The 17,912-nt window shown below is 35.2% G+C and overlaps 1 protein-coding gene across 2 annotated transcripts in view; it reads right to left on the bottom strand.

Annotated features, from left to right (window-relative positions):
• The window catches only part of STXBP5L (syntaxin binding protein 5 like), a 383,427-nt gene that overhangs the window by 79,759 nt on the left and 285,756 nt on the right, over positions 1 to 17,912 (bottom strand). Inside the window, exons 18-19 of one of the 2 annotated variants that reach the window (XM_029214585.1) lie at positions 10,845 to 10,996; positions 8,798 to 8,869 (exon numbers count right to left, since the gene is read on the bottom strand). In XM_029214585.1, the coding sequence (XP_029070418.1) occupies positions 8,798 to 8,869; positions 10,845 to 10,996 (224 nt within the window). The remainder of the gene's footprint in view (positions 1 to 8,797; positions 8,870 to 10,844; positions 10,997 to 17,912) is intronic. The other variant, XM_029214586.1, reaches the window with a different exon arrangement.

Genomic DNA, 17,912 nt, shown 5'->3' with positions numbered 1-17,912 from the left:
GGACAAAATCATGCCGGGTTGAGAACCACTGCCCTAAGTTATATTAGCTGTTTTATTTGTTCGAGTCACACTGAAATTACTATTAAACTAAACTCTAGAAAACTCACATATATTACTAAGTAATATCTCCCCTATTTTTAATTTCTTTGTTCATTTTTTTAGAATTCAAAGATGGAACCTTATATTTTACCTACTAATTACAGATCAGTGTGCTTTTCAGTACAAAGTTTGGAGTAAGAAAACACTGTCAAACTGATTTCAAAAAGAAATCTATTAAAATACAGAACTGAAAAGCAGAGATGTAAAAATCACTTGTTTCATTTCTCAACCAAATCATACATTTTGTAACTTATCCCTCTGATTCTGTAGCTTTCTCCTTTTCTTTTATGTACCTCTCTATTACAATAGAGAAAACTTCCTATTAAATACTAATCTTTGCACATATGCTCTGATTTCCTCTCCTGTAACTTTCTGAAGGATTTTGCTTCTTTAGTTATTATTCCCTCTGTCCCCTACCACCAATCTCTCTTTCTCTATGGATCATTCAATATTCACATCAACTTTAAAATATGCTCTTTATCTAAAATGAAAAAAAATCCTTCTTTTAACACTTTATTCCAATGCAGGTACTGACCTATTTTTTGGCACCCCTTCATAACCAAACATCTCAAAAGAGTTATTTACTTGTGCTGTTTCCTCACTTGCCACTCCTTAGTCTAATATAACTGTAGCTTCTATCCCAATATTTTTCAAAACTACTTTTTAGAGAGTCACTGATAACCTTCACAGCACAGCACGCACTAGACCCTTTTCTAAGCTTACCCTACTTATCCTATCTGTAGCATTTGATGTGGTTGACCACTTCTTGAAACACTCCCCTTTAATTTGGCCTCTGCAATAGCCTCATTTTTTCTCTTCTCTCTGGCAAGTCCTCTCTGCCAGCTATTCTTCTTCCTTTGGAAATTAAATGTTGAAATTCCTGTTTCTTTATCCACAAGTCCCCTCTTCCCTTCTTCTGCTCCCTCCATGCCTACATAACTTCATTCCCATGCCATTACATACTAAATTACAGCCCTGATATTCAGATTTGTTTACCTATCCACTTATCGTCTTCACTTGGATAAACAATACACACCAAAATTTAACATGTCTAAAACCGAACTCTATTCCCTACCAACATACTGTACCTCAACCCTAGTTTCTTCATCTTTGTAAATAATATCATGACAGTCATTGGCTCAAGCCCAAATTTGGAAATAATCTTTGATTCCACTTTCTGATCTCCCAAATTGAATTATAATTAGTAGCTCTGTAAGTGATTCTTGCACCTATCTTTTTTCTCCAACAACAGTACTATCACCCTGGCCAAAGCTACCTTTTCCTGCCTGGAGTATAATATTGGCCTCCCAACTGGTATACTGGCTTTCATTCTTTTTGGCCCCACAATATTTTCTTCATTCAGCAGTGTGGATAACATTTTTAAGATATAAATCAAAGCATATCATTTTCTTGCTCAAAACAGAATTTCTTATAATTGCTTTAGAAGTTTGTATGATCTTGTCCCTGCTCATCTAGACATCAAAATCTTAACCCACTTTCCCTCTCAATCACTACACCCCAAGCCTCCTTGACCTTCTATTTCTAGAAGATAGTTAAAGTCCTTAACCACCTTAGAACCTTCTTATAAGCTGTTCATTCTGCCTGGAATACACTGCTCCCTGCCCTTTATGTGCCTAGTTCTCTTTTAAAAAATAACTCTTTGAGGTTCAACTGACATATTTATAAAGTATTTAATTTGATAAATCTTGACATATGTATACCCCTGTGAAACCATCTCTACAATCAAGATAATAAATGTATCCAAGAGTTTCTTTGTGTCCTTTTGTAACCCTCCCTTCCAGCCCTCTCCATATCAGCCCCTTCCACATCCCCAGGCAACCATTGGTCTGCTTTCTGTCACTCTGCATTAGTTTTCAGTTCCTAGAATTTTATATAAATGGAATCATACAGTATCTGCCCTTCTTTGTCTGGTTTCTCTAATTCAATGTAAGATTCATTATTTTGAGATTCATCCATGGTATAGCACATATCAATAGTGCATACATTTTTATTACTGCGTAGTAGACCACTGAACAAACATACGAGATTTGTTTATTCATTTAGTTTTTGACGGAGATTTTAGTTGTTTTAGTTTTTGATTACTAAAGATATTTGAATTTTTGGCTGCTATGAATGTCTTTGTATGGATATATGCTTTCATTTATCTAGGATAAATAACTAGATTAAAGTGGCTAAGTCATATTATAAGTGTATGTTTAAACCTTTAGAACCTGACAAATGGTTATACCATTGTACATTCCCACCAGTAGTGTGTAAGAGATTCTATTTCTTCTACATTCTTGCCAGTACTTGGTATAATCAGTCTTTTAAATTATAGTCATGATAATAGATGTATTATTATCTCATTGTAGTTTTAATTTGATTTTCTTACTAATGAATCTTTTTGAGTATCTTTTCATATGCTTATTTTTATCACTATATTTTCATTTGTGAATTATTTATTCAAGTTTTTGGCCTATATTTTTATTGGGTTGCTTGCTTATTATTGAGTTCTGAGAAATTAAAAAATGTTTTTCTAGATACAAGTCCTTTATCAGATATATGCTTTGCAAATATTTTCTCCTAGTCCATGGCTTAACTTTTCACTCTCAAAACAGTGTCTTATAAAGAGCAGAAATTTTTACTTTTGAAAAAATCCAATTTATCCATACATTTGTTCTTTTATGGAGCATGTCATTGGTATATTACCTAAAACACTTTTGCCTAACCTAAGGTAACAAAATTTTTCTCCTTTCTTCCTAGATTTATGGTTTTAGGTTTTATATTAAAGCTTATGATCCATTGTAAATTAACTGTTAAAAATATAGTACAAAGTATGGATCAAAGTTATTTTTTTTTTTACAAAAGGATATTCAACTGTTTAAATATCATTTGTAGAAAAGATTATTCTTTCTCTGCTTAATTACCTTTGCATCTTTGTAAAAAAATCGGTTGTCCATATATATGTAGATGTATTTCTGGAGTCTGTTGAGTTCCATTGACATATCTGTCTTTGGACCAATACCAACCTGACTCAATAACATACTAATTTTTTAAAAAGTCTTGAAATTAGGTAGTGTTGGTTCTCCAAGATTGTTCTTTTTAAAAGCTGTTTTGACTACTATAAATCCTTTGCATTTCTATATGGACTTTAGAATCAGTTTGTCCATTTCTATTAAAAAGTCTGTTGGATATTTATTGGGATAGTATTGAACTACAGATCAATTGGGAGAGAACTGATATCTTAATAATATTGAGACATGTAATTTTTCATTTTTTAAGGTCTTCTTTAACTTCTCTCAGAAATGTTTTCCGGTTTTCAACGCATGGGTCTTTCATATCTGTTGTTTAATTTATGGCTAAGTGTTGCAGGTTGACAGAAATAAAATTGATTTTTGTATACTGACCTTATATCCTGTACTTTGTTAAACTCACTTACTAGTTCTAGTAGCTCTTTTGTAGACTTCATTAGATTTTCTTCATAGAAGATCATGTTGTCTATGAAAAAGGATGATTTAACTTCTTTTCCAGTCTGGATAACTTTTCTTTTTCTTGCCTGACTACACTGGCTAGAATCCCCAGTACAATGTTAATTAGAAGCAGATGTGAATTTCATATATATATATATATATATTTTTTTTTTTTTAGTCTGCCTGGTGGAAAAAATAGGCACTATTCCCTTTGAGTGTTGGATACCATTTCCTTTAATCCTTTCAGATGGTTCTTTACCTGTCCCTGTGTAGCTACATCATAGGTATGTGTTGATCTGTTGGAGGAGGAAACTGTAGATCTCTGGGATCCTCTCTTTAGGAGCTGTAGCTGCTTTGGTTTCCCCCGTTTCTCATCTCCATCTTCTCAGCATAGGGAGTTGACTGGTTTCCTCTTGGGTTTCCCCTTCTCCCTTTGCTGCAGTCTAGAAACTCTCTCAGGGCAATAAAGAGGTATGGTTATAGGGTTCACTTCTTTTGTTTCTTATCTGTCAGAAATTACTGTTCTTCATTGTCTGATGTCTCATGTCTTAAAAACCACAGCTTCATTTATTATGGCTGTTTCTGTTTGTTTGAGGCAGGATGTTAAATCTTGTCCCTGTTACTCTACCTTGGTCAGAAGTGTAAGTTCAAAGCTTTGTCTGATTCCTTCTTATCTTGTAAGGATTCACTTAAATGTTTCCTCCTCAGATAGGCCCTTCCCTAACAACACTCTCAAAAATAGGTCCAACTTTTCCATATCTAATTTTTCTCTTTCATAGGATTGCTTTCTTTTTTCAACTGTAATTGTTTATCTATGAATTTCTTTATATGTTTTCTCTTATAAATTGAGGGGAGACTATAATTATTTCATTCATCATTATATATCTACTGCCTAAAAAATGTTTTATACAGAGGATGCTTAATAAATATTTTTTAAATAAATGGACTTTTCCCATTCATTGTTTACCATAATTTTTGCTAGTTTTTGTTCCTTGAGGCATTCCTCTTATTCTTTGTTTTACTCCTCCTCCATTCTTGACTTTCTCCATTTTTAAAAAAATTAATTTATTTTATTTATTTATTTTTGGCTGCGTTGGGTCTTTGTTGCTGCGCATGGGCTTTCTCTAGTTGCAGCAAGTGGGGGCTACTCTTCGTTGCGGTGCACAGGCTTCTCATCGCGGTGGCTTCTCGTTGTGGAGCATGGGCTCTAGGCTCGTGGGCTTCAGTTGTGGCATGTGGGCTCAGTAGTTGTGGCTCACGGATTTAGTTGCTCCGTGGCATGTGGGATCTTCCCGGACCAGGGCTCGAACCTGTATCCCCTGCATTGGCAGGCAGATTCTTAACCACTGTGCCACCAGGGAAGCCCGCTCCATTCATTTTTGAAAATGTTTATTTGCCTCTCTTTGCTAGTTTTATCTTCCCCTTTTCGTTCAATTTTTCTTTATGTTACTGATTTGTATTTCCAGGATCTGTTATGACTCCCCACACTCTGAACAAACTATGCAGTGAAAGAGAGAAAATGTCTGTAGATAGGACTGAAACTTTCCAAAGGATTCCCCAATGCATAACTAGAAATTGATGCATAAGCACCTTTTCTGACAATGTTCTACCTTAAGCATACCTTCCAAACCTCCTTTTGTTCAAATGGTATATTATCAATTTTTTTTTTAAGTAAATACCTCTTCAACACTGGTAAGGTTGTTCTAATAATGTTCTTTCTCAACTACCTTTTAAGTTGTCAAGCAAGCATGTCCTTTTGTTTATGTACACTGTGAACTTTTCTCAAATGTGCACTTCTACTATGTAGTCAAATTATAGATATTACCAACAAACAAAAACCTTTAACCACAGAGCATTAACTAGCAGAATTTCTCATTATAACAAGTAGAAAGAGCACTAGGTGATGAGGCAGCTGACTGGATGTTAGCCCTAAATTCTTCCATAGATTTGTTGTATTCTGGAAAGGTTATTTAACCTGTGACGTGGTTTCATCTTCTATTATAATAATAATGTCTAATATTTATAAAAGTGCAATTATAAACACTAATCTTGAAAAGTTCCAAAAGTCTCTAAGGGGAAAGTAGGGATTATGATTTTTACTTTATATATGAGAAAAAAGAAACTCAGAGCCGTTAAATGACTTGCTTAAGATTATAAATGTAATGAGTAGTCAATAAGAAGAAAAGGCAGAACTTGATATAAACCTTCTCACCCTATGTCCCTTGCTCTTTCCAAAGCATTTCTTTGCATCCACAAATCATAGTCCCATGGAAGACATAGAACATCTTTTATGGCCTTCTGAGGACTTGATTTTACTCCTGTCTTGACACTTTAATTCTTTGTTTAGAAGAAACTATGATTTCTTTTGCAAAATTCCAGTGAACCCAGAAGCCATGTCTACTCTCATTTATCAAATCTGAAAATTCTGCTGGCTATTCTTGTTAGCAAAAAGAGTCTCCTGTCATGCTCTATCTCACTACCATCATCATTGACTTGCTGAGCTCATACTTGTGCTGGGTGTAGAGGATAATAACAATTTTAGATATGGTTTTCAGGTTCTTATCATGCATTTATAAAGGTAGAGCATATGCATAAAAATACAAACAAATCTAAGTACCAACTAAATGGTTCAGACACTACTGTGTAGAAGCCTGTACACCGTAGGCACTATAGACATTTAAATTAAGGAATTGGTGCAAAGGGCTCTAATGGCAGCAGGAAAGGTTTACTATAGGGAGTGAAATCTAAGGAAAGTTTCACTTATAAATAAATTATAAGTGTAGTAAGATACATACACTGGCTTAAGAGGAGTGTTTTTATAGCAGTAGTAGAAAATTCATTTGAAGATGCAGATAAGAATTATATTTTAGAGTACCCTGAATGAAGGTTTAAAATCTTGGCTTTTTTATTCTGAAGGCAACGTAAGATTATTGAAGTAATTAACTTTAATATCATGGTTGATATTGTAGAATTCAGATTAACTAAGAGCCTGCTTCTTATCCTCAGAATCCAACTTCTTTTTACTATAAAAGCATTATGTGTTTATTATAGAAATACCATAAAATACATTAAAAGAAATTTATAAAATCTACAGTCTCATGTTCCAGAAACTTTTTCTATCCGTACAGATGGATGCATTCTCACACACACACACACACACACACAGTAGGGGGATTCTACCTTGAGAAGGCTAAACTAGGATTCTGAAGTCTGAGTATGTGTGTTAAACCACCTGGAAACTATTTTCAGGAAAGGTTTGGGCTGAAACCATTTAGGTGGTAGGGGATGGGTAACGAAGAATAGTATAGGAGAGAGGTCAGCAACTTTATGTGAGGAGCAAGACAGTAAATATTTAGGTCTCGTGGGCCATATGGTTTCTTTTTTGTTTTTAAAGGTGGGCAATTTTTTTTTTTTAACAACATCTTTTCTTTTTTTTTTTTTTTTTGCTGTACGCGGGCCTCTCACTGTTGTGGCCTCTCCCGTTGCGGAGCACAGGCTCCGGACACGCAGGCTCAGCGGCCATGGCTCACGGGCCCAGCCGCTCTGCGGCATGTGGGATCTTCCCGGACCAGGGCACGAACCCGTGTCCCCTGCATCGGCAGGCGGACTCTCAACCACTGTGCCACCAGGGAAGCCCTTAACATCTTTATTAGAGTATAATTGCTTTACAATCGTGTGTCAGTTTCTGCTTTATAACAAAGTGAATCAGTTATACATATGTCCCCATATCTCTTCCCTCTTGCATCTCCCTCCCTCCCACCCTCCCTATCCCACCCCTCTAGGTGGTCACAAAGCATCGAGCTGATCTCCCTGTGCTATGTAGTTCCTTCCCACTAGCTATCTATTTTACATTTGGTAGTGTATATATGTCCATGCCACTCTCTCACTTTGTCCCAGCTTACCCTTCCCCTTCCCTGTATCCTCAAGTCCATTCTCTAGGGGCCATATGGTTTCTGTTGCAACTACTCAATTCTGCCATTGTAGTTTGGAAGCAGCCAGAAACAATATGTAAATGAATGAGTTTGGCTGTGTTCCAATACAACTTTTATGGAAATTTTAATTATGGAAACTAAAATTTCATATAATTTTCAGGTGTCAAGAAATGTTATAATACCTAATAAGTTTCTGTTTTAGTAACAGCAGAAGCCAACACAGATATGTGTCCTATCACAAGCACCAGGAGTAGAGGCAGTGGGAAGCACTGAAAAAGGGGGTGCTCAGAGTAGAAAACTAAAGAATAGTTCCGAGCAAAAATAAGTTACCCTCTGCACCCCAGAAAAACTTTAAGGCTTTCACAGGTATTGACTTCCTTTAGCTAATGGAACACAAAATTCTACGTTTTTATAAGTGATGTAATTCCATTAAGTATGTACAAGCTGGTGAGGTGAGGTCTGAAGAAATTTAGGATACAAGCAACAAACATGTATGTATCCATATATGTATTTTATACAAATATGAGATTGTCTTATATGTATTAAGTTCTTTTTAAACATATTGATTAACATATTATATACATCTTCTCATGTCAATAAATATTCACCCATAATATCACTAGTATCGTCTGCACCTCCAATCATACTCTCACTCCCCACTCTTTCTGCACCATTTAATAGAATATCTGACACACCATCTTCAGATTTGCATTTGCTACCATGGTAAATGTTAATATTAGTGACTTTTATTTGTGACCTTGATTCCCCAGTTTCACAGTGTTTGTTTCCTAAAATCACTATAGAAATGTGTGTTTGTATATTCTATTTTAATGAAAAGCGTCAGAAATGCTACCTCCAAGAAATCTAATTACATTAGAAAAAGCAAGTATTGTGGCCCTGGTTAAAATAATTTTATAAAATGGCCAAAGGCATAAGGTTTCCAAAATAAGCATTCAATTATTATTGATGCTAGAATATCAGGTTTATTATTTACAAGGACACCATGGCTCTTCCTCCTCAAAACAAAAGACAATGGCTCTTGGACTAATAGCACATGGTACACATGGTTTGAAATAAACACTGAAACAATGAATATGGGTAAATGGGTATATAACTATTTGAAATATTTATATAATTTTTATTAAAATTATCAGGTTGCATTTCCATAACAAAACAAAAATTTGCATGCATGCTGAATGTGTTTTTAAAAACACATTACTAAGCACAGATATATGGATTTAACTCAAGCATTATGACTTAAAAAAAAGCTATTTGCCTAACCTTTATTGAACTTACTCTGGTAGGAAGTACGGATCCGTTTCGTTAAATCAGGATAAAAGTTAGACAGGCCACGCATGCAAAAGTTGTCTTTGGAACATGCCAGAACACCAGCATCAGCAGCAGGCAGAAGAAAGAGAGAAAAATAGTCTAAAGTGAAAGGAAGTGATATCATACCAGAATATAGAACAGCCAAGATGAAGAAATTGCAGCAAGTTTAGGTAATCAAATTAGAAAGGAGATATTAAAAAATTAAATCAATTAGAAAGTGAGGTGATAGATGAATGATGAGAATGCTGTAGTAATTTTATTTAATCAAATATCTTATAAAAATAGCATATTTCTCTTTATGCTTTTTACATAGTAAACTTATTTAGCTTATAAGTAATATGTATGTTACCACAGAAATATAAAAATGGTTGTCTTTAATCTTCAGTATTAACAAGAAAGCTTAGGGATTTTAGTCTTTTTTTTAATAACAGAGTACTCATTATATATACTAAATACAAGCAGAGTTTACAACTTCATCACAGTTTTTCCTAATTTTAAAGTCATTAAAATTCTGAGCTCTAATCATAATTTTTGAGGCTCAGTAAGTTTAAATTAAATAATTGTATTACCTCTGTCAAAATATACACTTTGTCATCCCACTGTGTATATCCAGCAAGTAATTTAGATGTTGTCTTAGGATCCACAGCTTTTCTGATTGAATTAGTGTTTCAGTATGCAAACAGTGCCTACTATCCCCTAACATCTTTCTATCAAGAGTCCATGAACTTTCAAAAGTCAACTTTCTCTTTCTCAATCGTGAGGGGATCTCATGGTACATTCATGCACAATTTCTCTTATTCTGCCTTTCTTTCAAAAGCCAGTAGTGGTAGAAGCAGAACCTGTCTAATTTTACATTGCTAGCACTCATAAAATATTGCTAAAAGTTGAGATCCCTAACAAAAAACAAAGAAACTCCAGGTTCTGAAGGAGAACTTTTGTGCTCCTGAAAAGGGTCTAAATTAGCAATTTGGAAAGGGTATAGGTTTACAAAAGAAAGATTAACAAAGGAGGAGAATTTCAGTATATCAAGTAATTTTTCATTAGTTCAAAAGGAAACTTCATTTATTACCACATTCAGATGTTAAATTTGGCACATTTGCTATTTAGAAAATAACACCTACCATAATGTACTCTTTTTACTTTAAAATAGTCTTTACGTGGGTATATTTAGTAAAAGTGTCAATATTCAACTGATTATTTTAAAAAACAGTAGAAAATTTAAAAAACTGTATAAAATAACACATAATACTATAGATGCATTTCCACCTGCAAACCTTTTAGCTCAGCCAATATTTTACCAACTAAACTATGTCAGTGGACAGAAAATATACAAAATGTTGGCAATGTTTGCAAAGCCAACTATTTGGATATGTACTGAAATTTTAGTACAACTTTGGATAATTTGGCATATCAAGGTTTGGCATTATACGTAGAAAGTATTTTGGCTTGTATTTTACTATATATGTTTTTCTAATTTGTCAAGAAAAATATCATCTTTCATAGCATTTTAAAATGTTAATAATGTTTACTGCATTTGTGAAAATACCTCCAAGAAAGTCACCATCCAACAAGGAAAGGTGACAGCCAAAAAATGGAGTTACTTTAAAATATTAAAACTAGTGAATGACCTTAAGTTATATTTTTAAAGCTATCATATATTAGAAGAAAACTATCCCAGTTAACACAACCATTGCAAGCAGCTTTTTCAACTAGATAGCCTGATTTTCTTAGCATTTTTATATTTAATATCTTCTTATCTTTTGTTATATTTTAGGAATTCAACTTAGAAACTTGAGATCCTTCCTAACGTTAACAACAAATTGAAGTTTAAACACTTCCTTTACCCTTTCAAAGATTCATACTATGTTTCTGACCAATTTTACTTACGTGGTATTGTAAAGTATGTTGACTTTATATTGCTGTGCATTTGAGTAGCATCACAGAAGAAAGACAAGAAATCTAAAGGTGAGAAAACAGGTGAACTAATCAAGTTCATAACCATCTTATCTCCTACCTGCAATGAACTGCTTGTTTTTTCGAGGAGACCGTGGTTGTCGTTGGTATAGGTCACTTGATCTATATAGGTCAATGGTCCCCATGCTTAACAGTACTGTCTTCTGTATAAAATCCACCACAGCCAACCCATTGCAGTTCCCAAATGCAACTCTGAGAGAAAAAAAAAATGCAACTAGAATGTATTACACCAACCATTATTATTTTTATCTCTGAATTTAAAAATAAATAAGATTATTGGAAAGTAATGCTTTAGGGTTGGGTAAGTCAGGCAGTGACTGGTGAAAGTCAGGAAGGATATGGTGCCTTTACATAGGATAGGTTAACCTTATATAATAGCCATGACCACTGCAAAAAATAGGAATGACCTGCAATCATATTTTCTCATATATTTTATCATGTAAGTAGTGATTACTCAACTTGCTCTTTAACTCGATTTTATGTTTTTACAGATGAATCATATAAAATCTTTTTGCTATGAAGGGGGAACAGATCAAGAAATGTCATACTTCAATAGCTACAGCTGCTTAGGTATGCAATTAGGTGACTTTTTTCAAAAATAATAATTATTAGGTTCGAAATTAATTCTCTTCTTAAACAGAGTGTATACTTAACACAAGATTTTACATAAAGATTAACTACATATATCAAAGATTTTGACACCATAGTAGATATGAACAGAGATCTAACTCATTCACAAAAATTTAAAAATTTCTCAATCTTTTGTTCTTTATTTTGTCCCATTTACTAAAATACAAAGGCCATTTGATTAATTTCTTAACTAAATCTCCTGAAAAATTAAAATGGATCTCCTAAGCAGGCATTTTGGTCACCTTAACAATTGGCATACACTAAACTCTCTTTTTGCTCCATTTACAACATGCCCTCTAGCTGAACAATTGTAAATCTGCTTTTTGTTTCCTAAAGTAAATATAAAATAGTTGTATAAAAGTTGTTTTGCTCATTTTATGTAATTCCACGTTGTTTTATTACTTAGATTGAATATGACTGACAAATCATCCGCTTACTCTAAATCTAGTTATTTCTATTCCACCATATTGCCTTCCTCACGAAAAGTTTTGCTACCATACTATACTAGATGTTTTGCTATTTTACATAAAGTTCTACATCTTCCAGGAAGACAGACTCTGGAAAATTGGAAAAAACACTGTTATAAAAGTCAGAAGATCCTATCTCATCATTTATAGGTTATGCGATTGAGAAAAATTAATGAATCTTGTGAGGCCTTAGCTTCTTTACTTTGTAATGAGAATTATAACGCTAGATTTATCTAGTTCACAGAGCTTTTATTAGCATCAAGTCAGAAATATTATTAAAGGAGTTTGAAAAATTTCCACACAAAAGTAGAACTGATCTTAATATTATTATAAGTGCAATATTATACATACTATATATTGTAGCAAATTAATATCTCTAAACTTTTAATGTTAAAAAGTAGTTAATTACTTCTGCTTACAGGTATGAGAGAGTTCCCAAATGCAGTACTGAGAAGAGAAAAAAAGGCAACTAGAATGTATGACACCAACAAAAATATTTTTCTTTTTGAATTAAAAATAAGAATACTGGGGACTACCCTGGTGGTGCGGTGCTTAAGAATCCACATGCCAATGTAGGGGACACGGGTTCGATCCCTGGTCTGGGAAGACCCCATGTGCCGGGGAGCAACTAAGCCTGTGAGCCACAGCTACTGAAGTCCATGTGCCTAAAGCCCGTGCTCCGCAACAAACTCCACCACAGTGAGAAGCCTGTGCACCACAATGAAAAGTAGCCCCCACTTGATGCAACTGAGAAAGCCTGCATGCAGCAACAAAGACTCAACACATCCATAAATAAATAAGTAAGTAAGTAAGTAAGAATCCTGGAAAGTTATACCTTAGGTTTGGGGAGGTTAGGCAATTGTTGTTGAAAAGTCAACATGGATACTGGATTTAATCTCCTACCTTAACTAGGAAGCTGAACAAAATACATTTAACGGCAGTCTTCACATATTGGTCAACAGGCAACACAGAATAAGATGAGAGAAGGATAACAATCGAAGTAAACTTTAGTTTAAACTAAGTGTTCTAGCTTACTGAATGGAGAGATTTCCCAGGAAACCGAAACTCAAGGAGAGATCAGAAGTCTCACCAAACCAAGGAGACAGAAATCAGAGTCTAATGTGGCAAAAACAGAATTTATGAGGCAAAATACTGGAGAGAAGAGAGCTGCATAGATAGAATACACCAGAGATTTATAGAACGGTTCTCTTGAAATTTTGTCTGGGTACTGATCTGTGCATCCATGTGAATAAACTACCCCAGGCTTGGGAACAAACCACCAAAAGGATAAAGCAGAACAATTCACAAAGCTCATACAAGGCTGAGAATATTTCATGTCACTACCAGCCAAACTGCTGAGATCTCCAACTACATGGGAAAACAGATATAGGGGTGTCACTTCAGTAGTGGGAACAAATTAGCCATAAACTAAAGGCTTTTCTAGACCCACCCTAAAAAAGCTTAAAAACTGATTCTAAGTAACATAACTTCCTTCCAGATAACTATCTATTGAAAAGAATCCAACAAAATATCACCATAGATGTAAAATTCACAATGTTAACTATATGAAGAGTAGTAGGTATCAAGAAAAAGACGGATAACCAGAGGAAAAAAGTAAATCACCAGAAACATACCTAGAAATAAAAGAGATGATAAAATTAGCAGAAAAGGATATTAAAAATGCTTTGGAAAATATATTCCAGATATTCAAGAAGGCTGAGGAAAACATGAATGTGATAAAGTGAGAATTAGAAGATATTAAAAAGACTCAAATTTTGAGAGGTAATTTAATCATTTCAGATATATTTTTATCTGAATATTAGACATCATAGCAGAGAAGAATAGTGAACTTGAATAAAAAGCAATAGAAAATTTCCAAAAAGAAACATGAGAGAGAAGAAAACCCCAAAGCATCACTGACCCCTGGGACAAAATTGAGCAGTCTAGAATAAATGTAATTGGAGCCTCAGAAAGGAAGATCAGCAGAAAACATATTTAAAGCAATGAAGCCAAAATAGCAAAATGATAGCCAAACTTGGTAACAGTAAACCTAAAGATCCAAGAAGCTCAAAGGATCCTAAGCAGAATAAACATAAAGAAAAATACATCATCACACTGTTGAAAACTAGTGATGAAGAAAAAATGTTAAAAGCAGCCAGAGAGAGAAGATATATTTCCTACACAGAGGCAAAGATAAGAATGATGAAATCTACTCATTGGAAACTACACAGTCCAAAATGACATGACATCTTGAAAGCAACAAATGATTATAATGGGTCAAAATAAAATTCTATACTCAGCACATATCTTTCAAATGGTGAAATACAGATTTTTACTCATGAATAAAAATCTGAGGGAATTCATCACTAGGAGACATGTACTATAAGAAACAATAAAGGAAGAGATTGGTTCAAAATGGCAGAGTAGAAGGACATGCTCTCACGCCCTCTTTCGAGAACACTGGAATCACAACTAACTAACTGCTGAACAATCATCGACAGAAGGACACTGGAACTCACCGAAAAAGATACCCCACATCCAAAGACAAAGGACAAGCTTCAATGAGATGATAGGAGGGGTGCTATCACAATAAAATCAAGCCCCATAACTGCTGGGTGGGTGACTCACAAACTGGAGAATACTTATACCACAGCAGTCCACCCACTGGAGTGAAGGTTCTGAGCCCCACGTCAGGCTTCCCAACCTGGGGGTCTGGCAATGGGAGGAGGAATTCCTAGAGAATCAGACTTTGAAGGCTAGTGGGATTTGATGGCAGGACTGGGGGAAACAGAGACTCCACTCTTGGAGGGCACACACAAAGTAGTATGCACATCGGGACCCAGAGGAAGGAGCAGTGACCCCATAGGAGACTGAACCAGACCTACCTGCTAGTGTTGAAGGGTCTCCTGCAGAGGAGGGGGGCAGCTGTGGCTCACCAAGGGACAAGGACACTGGCAGCAGAAGTTCTGGGAAGTACTCCTTGGCGTGAGACCTCCCAGGGACTGCCATTAGCCCCACCAAACAGCCCTGTAGGCTCCAGTGTTGGGTCACCTCAGGCCAAACAAGCAACAGGGAGGGAACCCAGCCCCACCCATCAGCAGACAAGTGGATTAAAGTTTTACTGAGCTCTGCCCACCAGAGCAACAGTCAGCTCTACCCACCACCAGTCCCTCCCATCAGGAAACTTCTACAAGCCTCTTAGATAGCCTCATCCACCAGAGGGCAGACAGCAGAAGCAAGAAGAACTACAGTCCTGCAGCCTGTGGAATAAAAACCACATTCACAGAAAGATAAGATGAAAAGGCAGAGGGCCATGTACCAGATGAAGGAACAAGATAAAACTCCAGAAAAACTAAATGAAGTGGAGATAGGCAACCTTGCAGAAAAAGAATTCAGAATAATGATAGCAAAGATGATCCAGGACCTCGTAAAAAGAACAGAGGCAAAGATCCAGAAGATGCAAGAAATGTTTAATAAAGACCTAGAAGAATTAAAGAAGAAACAGATGAACAATACAATAGCTGAAATGAAAAATACACTAGAAGGAATCAATAGCAGAATAATGGAGGCAGAAGAACGGATAAGTGACCTGGAAGACAGAACGGTGGAATTCACAGCTGTAGAAAAGAATAAAGAAAAAAGAATGAAAAGAAATGAAGACAGCCTAAGAGACCTCTGGGACAGCATCAAACGCAACAACATTCGCATTATAGGGGTCTCAGAAGAAGAAGAGAGAGAGAAAGGACCCGAGAAAATATTTGAGGAGATTATAGTCGAAAACTTCCCTAACATGGGAAAGGAAATTGCTACCCAAATCCAGCAAGTGTAGAGAGTCCCATACAGGACAAACCCAAGGAGAAACATGCCGAGACACATAGTAATCAAATAGGCAAAAATTACACAAAGAAAAATTACTGAAAGCAGCAAGGGAAAAATGACAAATAACATACAAGGGAACTCCCATAAGGTTAACAGCAGATTTCTCTGCAGAAACTCTACAAGCCAGAAGGGAGTGATGAAAGGGAAGAACGTACAACCAAGATTACTCTACCCAGCAAGGATCTCATTCAGATTCGATGGAGAAATCAAAAATTTTACAGAGAAGCAAAAGCTAAGAGAATTCAGCACCACCAAACCAGCTCTATAACAAATGCTAAAGGAACTTCTCTAAGTGGGAAACACAAGAGAAGAAAAGGACCTACAAAAATAAACCCAAGATATTTTTTGATCCACCTCCTAGAGTAATGGAAATAAAAACAAAAATAAACAAATGGGACCTAATGAAACTTAAAAGCTTTTGCACAGCAAAGGAAACCATAAATAAGACGAAAAGACAACCCTCAGAATGGGAGAAAATATTTGCAAACGAAGCAACTGACAAGGGATTAATCTGCAAAATATATAAACAGCTCATGCAGCTCAATATTAAAAAACAAAAAACCCAATCCAAAAATGGGCAGAATACCTAAATAGACATTTCTCCAAAGAAGACATACAGATGGCCAAGAAGCACATGAAAAGCTGCTCAACATCACTAATCATTAGAGAATCAAATCAAAACTACAATGAGGTATCACCTCACACCAGTTAGAATGGGCATCATCAGAAAATCTACAAACAACAAATGCTGGAGAGGGTGTGGAGAAAAAGGAACCCTCTTGCACTGTTGGTGGGAATGTAAATTGATACAGCCACTATGGAGAACAGTATGGGGGTTCCTTAGAGAACTAAAAATAGAATTACCATATGACCCAGCAATCCCACTACTGGGCATATATATACCCAGAGAAAACCATAATTCAAAAAGACACATGCACCCCAATGTTCATTGCAGCACTATTTACAATAGCCAGATCATGGAAGCAACCTAAATACCCATGGACAGACGAATGGATAAAGAAGATGTGGTACATATATACAATGGAATATACTCAGCCATAAAAAGGAACAAAATTGGGTCATTTGTAGAGACGTGGATGCATCTAGAGACTGTTATACAGAGTGAAGTAAGTCAGAGAGAGAAAAACAAATATCGTATATTAGCGCAAATATGTGGAACCTAGAAAATGGTACAGATGAACTGGTTTGCAGAGTAGAAATTGAGACACAGATGTAGAGAACAAAACATATAGACACCAAAGGGGGAAAGTGGCGGGGGGTGGTGGTGGTGGTGTGCTGAATTGGGAGATTGGGGTTGACATGTATACGCTGATGTGTATAAAATGGATGACTAATAAGAACTGCAATATAAACAAATAAACAAAACAACTAATACTAAACTTTCTTTGGGTTATTTGTATGGAAATATGTTAATATAAATGTTTCAGACATTACATGAAATTTCTAAAAATCGTGTATGTTCTGGTATAATGTTATATGTCATAATTCTAGTAATTACTTTAAAATGTATATCTCAGAAATAACTAAATTTCCTTGTCAATTGCATTATTATGAACTTTCATCAAATCTTTAACCGTGGTCATTTTTAAGTCTTTTGTCATTTACAGACAGTTCTGGGTGTATTCTGATGCTTTTGAAAATATGTTCCTATAAAAGGGTTTCATCTTCAAGGAATTCATGGAAAAGACTCTGACAAGTACAGGTTTCTGGTAACTGACTATACTGCTGAACTGAATGAATAAGCATTTTCAGAACTCTAATGGAAAACTGATGAACTCATAAAAGTGCTAACAAAAGATCAAGATAAAAAAAATTAATTACACGGGACTGAGTGAACTGATGAGGACGTTTATAATTTTTGTGACTTTCTGTTTGAATAAAAAAAATATATATATATACACACACACATACATATGTACTATTTGCTCAACTCCTAAATATACACTTTTCACATTTTAATGTTCTTAAAAAAAAAAGGATGACTAATAAGAAAATAAACATTAAAATTTTAAAAAGCATTTCCAATATAAAATAGAGCAAAAAAGGGAATGAAATGTTGCCATTTGCAGCAGCATGAGTGGACTCAGATGGCATTATGGTAAGTGAAGTAA

Source organism: Monodon monoceros, unplaced genomic scaffold, assembly GCF_005190385.1.
Source record: "Monodon monoceros isolate NGI ecotype Baffin Bay Population unplaced genomic scaffold, NGI_Narwhal_1 Super_Scaffold_11, whole genome shotgun sequence".
Taxonomy (NCBI): Eukaryota; Metazoa; Chordata; class Mammalia; order Artiodactyla; family Monodontidae; genus Monodon; species Monodon monoceros.
The sequence above is the reverse complement of the archived record's forward strand: the minus strand, read 5'-3'. Positions and strand labels throughout refer to the sequence as shown.